The following is an 8,751-nucleotide window of genomic DNA, read 5'->3' on the forward strand; positions in this document are numbered from 1 at the left end:
CTTAGATTACATCAGGTGCGGCGAAATGTATTTTTGTGTGTGGGGGGCAAGAAAGGGCACTTAGCAAAAATAGGTTAAGGTGCAAACATATACTTTCACCATCAGATTACGATCCTGCCTGAAGCATAGATCATAGATTTATAGATATGTCGTGATAGAGTTATCCCCCTGCTAATTTTGGTACCATGCTCATACGGAATTTTGCATGCACGACTGACTACAAGGCAATCTCTAGAAGGTCGTAGAATCTCAGTTGCGCCAAGTTGCTGGGAGAAGATGGAAACAAAGTGTGAAAAAAGTAATTGTGTGCACACAAAAAGACACCAACAGACTCGCATTCACACCTCCACACCCACACATTATAAACACATCACCTTTCTCGCACACACATATCCACTAAAAACACCCACCTCCACCCACACACACGCTTCTTAAAAAGACTTCATAATCCCTCATAAAGTAGTGTGTACATTTCCTCATCTCCTTATCTCATTGGTTATGTCTTTCGTTGATTACCAGTGGCCAACTGTCTCATTAATTAACTTCTAAATTTGCTTGCCTGATTTGGGAAGCAGTTACTTATTTTGGACCCTTCACAAATGTGTGAATATGTGTGGTGGTAGGGGTGGGTGTGTCTGTGTGACGAATGATGGTTAGGTTTCATTCCATGGGCACAAGTTACCCTTTTCCACACTTTATTTGATTCTTCACCCAGTGAATCGGCGCAACTGAGATTTTACGACCTTCTGGAGATTGCCTCGTAGTCAGTAATGCTTGCAATGGTCCGTATGAGCATGGTACCAAAATGAGATGGGGGAATAAATATATCAGGGCATATCTATAAATCTATGCTTCAGGCAGGAACGTAATCCGATGGTGAAAGTATCTGTTTTGCACATTGACCTATTTTTACTAAGTGCCCGTTCCCCCCCACAAAAATACATTCCGCCGCACCTGATGTAATCTAAGGTAGATATGAATATATCAAGATACTGACAAACATTTCGCCCTCCACACACACGCACACCCATTAAATGTTCATACTTTATAAAAGACATTTTCGAATTGATGGACATGTTTTTTTACTCACTCTGTATATGTAGGGTATATATATTCTATTTTTTGCAAATAACCTAAAAAAAGACTTGTTGATGACTTTTTGCAGTGAATAAAGGATACGATACATATCTTACAAAATGCAAGCACAAGATGGGAGCCGAAAATTTTTGATTTTCTGAAATATAATAAAATGTATGAAATACAGATAATAATGATATTTTACTGGTACCCAGACTGAGTGAATTGAAACCTTATTTGAAATATCTGCACATTCGTCACTGATGGTGATTTTTCTTTTGTGTATTATTTTGTTTATTCTATGTGTTTTTTGCCTCTTGAACGTCTTAAAAATATAAAGAGAACACTTTGCACAACGAAGAGGCAAATTGCGTGGCTAAAAGGGCCACCTTTCAGTGCCCTTGGGAAGGCACAAATAGCTCATCTGCACCTTTTTCGTAACAACATGGTCATATGCTGGAGATCCAGGGGAGCCGAAACGACTGCGGTACCCTTATTGACGGCGCATGACAAGAATAAAAGAGTGAAAAGAGAATATAAAAGAAGAAAAAAGGAGAGGAGAAAAAAAATAAGAAGGTGAATTAAAAAAGGGATGTGAATAATTGGGAAAAGTATAACTGTCAAGTCAATATATGAAAAAAATATTTCTCTCGCGTTTTGCGCTCGAGGGTGAAAAATAATGGTTTATTTCTTTTATTATTTACAGCTACGGCAGTACTTTATTTCATTTTGCCGATCTCATAAAAAAGGTCACTGCCTATTTCAACACGGAGTTACAACTCAGAGAGGTAATTTTTTTTCTTACTTCCTTCTCTATCTTAGAACAATTTCATTTTCAGAGTTGACTTCACTTCAGGGATTGGCCTCTTTAAAAGCAAACCATTTATTTAAAAGGAGAAAATCTAAAAGCAATTAGGTTTTTAAAAACTTAATTTTTTTAAAGTGCTGATTAATTTTCAGTCTGCAGTACAAAAAACACACCCTTTTGACTTTAAGGAAGAAATAAAAATTAGGAAACAATGCTAAACGATAAAAAATAATGACTGCCACACATGCGTATATGTGTTACATGTGACCCAACCCATGAATCTCGAGAACCGTAAACATCGTAAGATTTGCGATGAACAATTTTTCTTCCGCTACTATAGCATTATTGATCAATTATATGTTGGAAATTAATGTTAAATTTGATGGTCTTTGCAGCCTAGTGCTCTAGAAATGGGCAATGATACATATTTTAATCACATTGAGATTTCGCCTGACTGAAAATACTGCGTGATAAATTCCACCTGATTTTACCAATGTATTACTCAGAGCCAACTGCAAAGCCAAATTCTGTTCATATCCCGAACGCATCTTTGAAAAATTATGTTTATTACTATAATGATTATTATTATCATTATTATTGTTATTTTCAATATTATTAGTATTATAACTATCATTGTTATGCCATATTGTTTTTTTGGTCATTTTTTCGGGGGGTAGGGGGTTGATAGTCCAATTAGCTCTTTGTTTTCAAATTTTGACTGAAATTCATGTGGAACGGAAAAAGAACCTGTGCAAAAGCTGACGATATATTCCCCTCTACATCTTGGAAACAGAATCCGAACGCAAGCAGATATAAATTTCACTGGAAACTAATACCTGGGAGTTTGTGTTGCTTGTCAATTATTGCCATCTTCTCATTACCTATGATTAAATTATCTGTAAACTTGATTTATTTTTACAGCTTGAGGACTTTATATCGCAACATCCTGATCAGGGAACGGGTGCCAGAGCGTTTGTCCAGGCCGCACAGCAGACCAAAGCTAACATCAGATGGGTACAGCGCTATCGGGAGAAAGTGCATGCATGGCTTCAACAGGAAAATGAAGGTTGAGTCTTGGGAGTTGTTTCACCAACAGCAATGTGCACTTGTTTTTTCGTTTCTTTGTGGCAGGCATTGGGTCAGGTCTTGTTACATACAATAAAATCAAGCATTTCAAATAAATCCAGATCGGCTGTGAATAGTGACCACCCGAATATTTGATTTAGTTTTAAACCTAGTAAATTTAAATATAAATCTAACAGATTTGAATTCAGATCTTTTGAGATTTGGAAGTCAATCCTAAATATTAAAATAAATCCAACATTCGGCTGGTCAATATCCACAGCCGATCTGGATTTATTTTAAATCCTTGATTTTTAGAGTGTAGATGTTGATCTGGCTTCAGTCTGTCACGGGAAGTTCCCGTAGTGATGTCATTCAAGGGATTAAACATCTCGAGATTTTTTGTGTCGTTTGGCGCGGGAATGAATCTGATGGAACGCTGTATCATAATAAATAGGATGGTAGAGAGTCAAAAGTCTTCCCCGAAATCGGAGAACTTGTGTGACATCTAATGTTTATCTTGCAATCCGATCCGAATTACCACTAAGCACTTGCCATTGTTTGTATAAATATAATGATCGAAAAGTATAGTATCATTCCAACCGTCCTCTATACTTGATGACATGAATGTTATCTTTTTTTTTTTATATACATGTCCATGTACGTCGTATCTTGAAGAATATGGATGTCATTAAAATAAATGTATGTTGTGTAATGCATCTCAATAAAGCGTGCGTTATTGTTTTGATGTAGACAAAGGGAGTTCTTTTTGTCTTGGTTGTACTGTTATTATTTATCCACGCAATCCAGACTTTTGATCAGAATCACTCTCCTTCAAATTACAAATTTTCTGTTTAGATTGTGTTTGTGTAACGTGACATTTTAAGATATACAGCTTCAGTTGAAAAATATGTCAGCATAGTTTTCTTGTGTAGTTTATTGATTTTAGTCTAAGTGTATAATCATCACAAGCATCACCAAAATATCATTATTTCCTAACCAGTCAGCTGTATAATACATTCATATTGGGTGATCCACTCCAATCGTATTGAAATCATCATGACATCATAGGCGCACTGCAGGCAAGTTTGCAGTCAAACACAACTCCAAAAATCATACGCTCAACCTATGGGAAACCCCCGACATTGCGTAATTGCTTGAAATTTTCAAGTTGAAGTTTCAAAGCAATGCTGAGAGAGTGTCGATCGTGGTCGAGTGGTTTAACTTACACCTTGAATCAGAGGGTTGTGGGTACAAATCTCAGCCATCAAACACAAATTCGGAGCATGTGCAGATAAAAGTCATCTGTATCAAAGTCTATTACCATCAAGCGATCTGCCACAAATCAATGTCGGCTCATATCAAAGGTATATTTGTATTGTTTTGTGTAAATATCTTCATCACTCCGTCCTTTGTTTCTGAATGAAATGTATAATTTCCTCACGACTAATAATCCTTTTCAAATGTATGAATATCAAAGCTTTGAAGAGAAGAGTTTGCTATATATACTTTCATGAAAAATTTATGTGAGTACTAAAAATTGACGAATGAATTATACATACTTTGCATGAGATCATAACGTAACTTTGTTGGTTATTGAAAGTTGTATGTTTGGATAGGCGAGGCTGTGAGTGTAGATGTGTGTGTTTAAAGGGGTTAGTAATGGTTTTGGGAGTGACATGCACTTTTTTTTACCAAGGGAGACGGGGGGGGGGGGTATGGTTTTTCATTTTTTTTAAAGTTTTCTTTTACCTCTGAATGATTTCGTATGAGGTGGTCTGTACCTGATTGGCATTGGAAACTACTGTTTTATCATTAAAAAAAGTATATGATTGTTTATCTTATAATAATGACAAAATGTATACATTTATTTAACAAACGCGCAATGGCTAATTTCTAAATTGTTGAAATCAGAATGAGTTTGTTTATATATAATTGTATATGGGCCTATCTGAACGGGGGAATTGCCAAGTTTCGTCTACTATACATCAGGGGAGTGTTTCATCAACATTTTCATCCGACAAGTTGTCAGATCTGACATCTTTCTCTGATGTTGATTGGCTAAGAAATACTGTTACTATGGTAACTGTCGGATAAAATGGGACTTGTCGGATAAAACGTCCGACAAGTCCTTTCATGAAACGCTCCCCAGGTCTCGTCCCACTTTCTCTAATCCTATACTCCATCTTCAACCACCTGGGGCCCGTTGCAGAAAGAGTTGTAATCAAACGCAACTCAAAAAATCCTGCGCAACTTGATTTTCAGCCAATGAAGCACCCGTATTCGTGACTTGCGCTTGATATTTTGACTTGCGTTTAAACGCAACTCTTTCTGTAACAGGCCCCTGGTCTGCATTGGTCTAATTTCTATTTACCCCATTTTAACATTTTGTCTGAAATACAATGAGACTATACACATTTTATCTAACATCCACTTGGTCTGACAGACTGACACCATGTATGCTGTGATCAGACCACACGGGTCGTGTGGTTCAATGGTTGTAGCATCGGACCCATAATCCCAAGGTTGTCAGTTCGAATCCCCATTCTGCCCTTGTCTCCACTTTGATAAAAAGACCCGAGAGTAATATCTGTCGTCTATAACGTCAGCCACTGTGCCTGATTAACCTAGACGTAAAATGTTTCCTTGGTAATTAGTTATATGCCAGCTTGGTTTTTACCAGCAGAGCGCTGTCCTGTCGAGTTCCTACGGGAGTTACCATAAACAGAAACAGAAGAAACAGATCAACCGTTCATGAACCTGGAGAGCGTTTCATGAAAGGACTTGTCAGACGTTTTATCCGACAAGTACTGTTTTATCCGATAGTTACTATGGTAACAGTGCCTCTCAGCCAATCATTATCAAGGAAAGTTGTCAGACCTGACAACTTTTCGGACAAAAATGTTGATGAAACGATCCCCAGGTTTTCATTTGACCAAATAAAAAATAAAACAATAAGGAAACATAGATGAAATTAGACCAAATGGGCAGTAACATAAATGAAAATTAGATGAAATGGGTATCAGACCAGCGCCCCGTAACACAAAACTTAGTGATCGATCGTTGAGCTGATTTTTACGATTGATCATACACAATAATCAATGTAATCAATCGTTAAAATCAGCATGATCAGCCTGAAATCAATCGCTATGCTTTGTGTAACGGGGCACAGGTGTAGTGTAGGCCAAACTTGATAGTAGACTAAAAGTGTGTAGCCCTTGTGGTTTATAAGACTATCTGAGAAGTAGAGTATGTAGACCAAGTGAATATCAAAGGGCAGGTCCATCCTATTGAACAAAAAGTTGGTTTAAATAAATGAAGAAATATCAAACAAGTATCAAACCATATCAACGTTACATGTATGTGAGAGTGAATGGCGTTTGTGTGTAGTAGATATCATGTAGATATAGAGAGGAACACGATCTTGAGAATGGGGAGGAAGGAGGGGCGGTGTCTTGATTTCATTTAAACTACACTGCAAAAACTCCGGTGTTGATATAACACCAGCCCGGAATCTATATATGTCCGCACCAGGGAAGTATGGAAACAACACCAGTTTGGAATCAAACAGATGCTGTTTTAATACCAATTGGTGTTGTATAAAACACCTGTCTGGTGTTAGACCAAAACGAAACTGGTGTTTAACACTTCTCTGGTGTCGACATAATAAGATTCCAGGCTGGTGTTAAATCAACACCAGAGTATTTGCAGTGTACTCGAATCCGACATCAATCCCAATGTAACCATTATTCAAGATTGTTCAAGCCGGGACAGCAGCATCGTCTGGTGACAATGGACGATGACATATTTGCAATTGTTTGTCTGGTGCAAATCTTTAGATGATCTGCAATCCCAGTCCACCAACTTTCGACAAAAGCCTCTCAGCTCTCCATTGTGATTTGACTTGCATTTTCAAAGGAATTGATGTGTTATAGAAAACGGTCGCGTCTTGAATACGAAAACTCTCGAACATGTACCTACAACATAGGAATTTAACCCACCTTATCTCTCTCGCTATTTTACTGTTTTTATGAGGTAAATGAAATGATTAATGAAGCAATCTCTTTGAATGATTAAAATAATGAAGAAAAGTTTATTCCAAATATTCCACATACTGTAATCCATGCTCACCACATAACTAATTGTAATATAACCCATACAACCAACAATGCAATAAAAGACATTAATAGTAATAATAACAATAACAACTCATATTTACCCAGGGTAGCCACTTCAGCTGTAAGCTGATCTTCCAGCAGGCCCTGTATATATGTTATTCAATATTGATCACGTTGAGAACCGTTCAGATAATACTAGTATACAGGGCTAATCAATAATCTACAATATTCGCAAATTGTGAGAAAAATGTATCTGAACAGGTAATATCCCAAGTTGCATAAACAAACTCATGATATGAAAATCATTTTGTCATACCATGGCCTCTGAATGCGATGTCTTGTATTTTGAGGTCATGATGCTGTATCTATGTCTGCCAATGCCAGCCAGAAAAAAACGTTGAGCTAATATTCAAAGATTTTAAAAGTCAATGAATCCGCAGCTATTGCCTCAACCGACACCTCTCACTAACTCGTTGCAGACTTTTTGCGAAATTTTGTTTCCCGGCCAGTCGCTCCATTTCTACACGGGTCTCGATTGCCTTACCCGTTATAGAGTAATGTCCCATCTAGCCATAGTATATTGACGTACGTATGCCAAGCCGTTTAATCACTCAATCCCATTTCTTATATTCAAGAATATATCATTCATATCATGAAATCAAATTCCATAAAATACCATTTAACAATGTCATACATAGTCAACATCAAGACTTGAAAAACCCTTAAACGTAAAAAACCCTTTATGTATAAAGATTTTGCGACGATTTGAATGATGAACATTGATTAACATACATTGTTACAAACTGAATATTATACTCAGTCCATTGTGTAATGATATTAACTTTTGAAAATGATAGACCAACTATTCTAGTTAAACGAATGCTTAACTTTACCACTACCACCAAAAGGATATACACTCCGAGGCCATTTTCATAGAGTTACAACTATGGTAAATGCCATGGCAGTCGTAAGTCTTTTCCAAACGGTCCCCAGACTATCATTTTTACCGTTTTTCCCACCTCAGTTAGGAACCCAAGTCTACATGATATGAATATTCATGACTTGCGTCTTCGGAATATAACTACTCATGCGCGTGGATTTGCATTATTGCGGCGAGGAAAAGAGGCTCCCAGATCCCAGCACAACATGGCATCAAAACAAGTGTGCAATTCTCTATTACCTCGCAACAAAATCGACATATAATGTCAGTTTAGCATATTGCATTTGAGTAATGAAAGGAATTTTCGGACGATCTGATTCCTTACCGATATCGCACAGGTTCGCGTATTCTGATCAATTCTTGCTTTTCCGATAAAATCAAAGTCCCATCGTTTTCTTCAGAGTTTACATAATCTATCGCAGTGTGTACAAGTCAATGAAGTACAGGGTTGTTGAGAGCGGCATGAAATTGCCGAATCACGATAATTTTTTTCTGTTAAAAGAAGTCCTCTTATTCCGAAGACACAGGTCATGAAAATTCATATCATGAAGACTTGGGGTCCGGAACTGCGGTAGGAAAAATAATTTCGCGCCCGGCTCGCGGGTAAATCCTGCGTCGCGTTTACACGCTGTCCCAGCTCGCGGATCAGACTCGGCTCGTTGGGGCAAAAACACAGATCAGTGGATAAAATTTACGACATGAAGCGCCCGCTAATTGCCGGGGCAGATTTGACTTTGTGTTTACAC

At 37.5% G+C, this 8,751-nt stretch overlaps 1 protein-coding gene across 1 annotated transcript in view; it reads left to right on the forward strand.

Moving 5' to 3' along the window:
• Nucleotides 1-6,291, forward strand: part of LOC129259020 (aminopeptidase Ey-like) — a 45,258-nt gene extending 38,967 nt beyond the window's left edge. The window contains exons 18-19 of the mRNA XM_054897287.2: nucleotides 1,784-1,865; nucleotides 2,807-6,291. Coding sequence (XP_054753262.2) covers nucleotides 1,784-1,865; nucleotides 2,807-2,956 — 232 coding nt within the window. The 3' untranslated portion in view covers nucleotides 2,957-6,291. The remainder of the gene's footprint in view (nucleotides 1-1,783; nucleotides 1,866-2,806) is intronic.
• Nucleotides 6,292-8,751: the final 2,460 nt, after the last annotated feature.

The sequence above is a fragment of the Lytechinus pictus genome, chromosome 4, assembly GCF_037042905.1.
Source record: "Lytechinus pictus isolate F3 Inbred chromosome 4, Lp3.0, whole genome shotgun sequence".
In the NCBI taxonomy this organism is placed as follows: domain Eukaryota; kingdom Metazoa; phylum Echinodermata; class Echinoidea; order Temnopleuroida; family Toxopneustidae; genus Lytechinus; species Lytechinus pictus.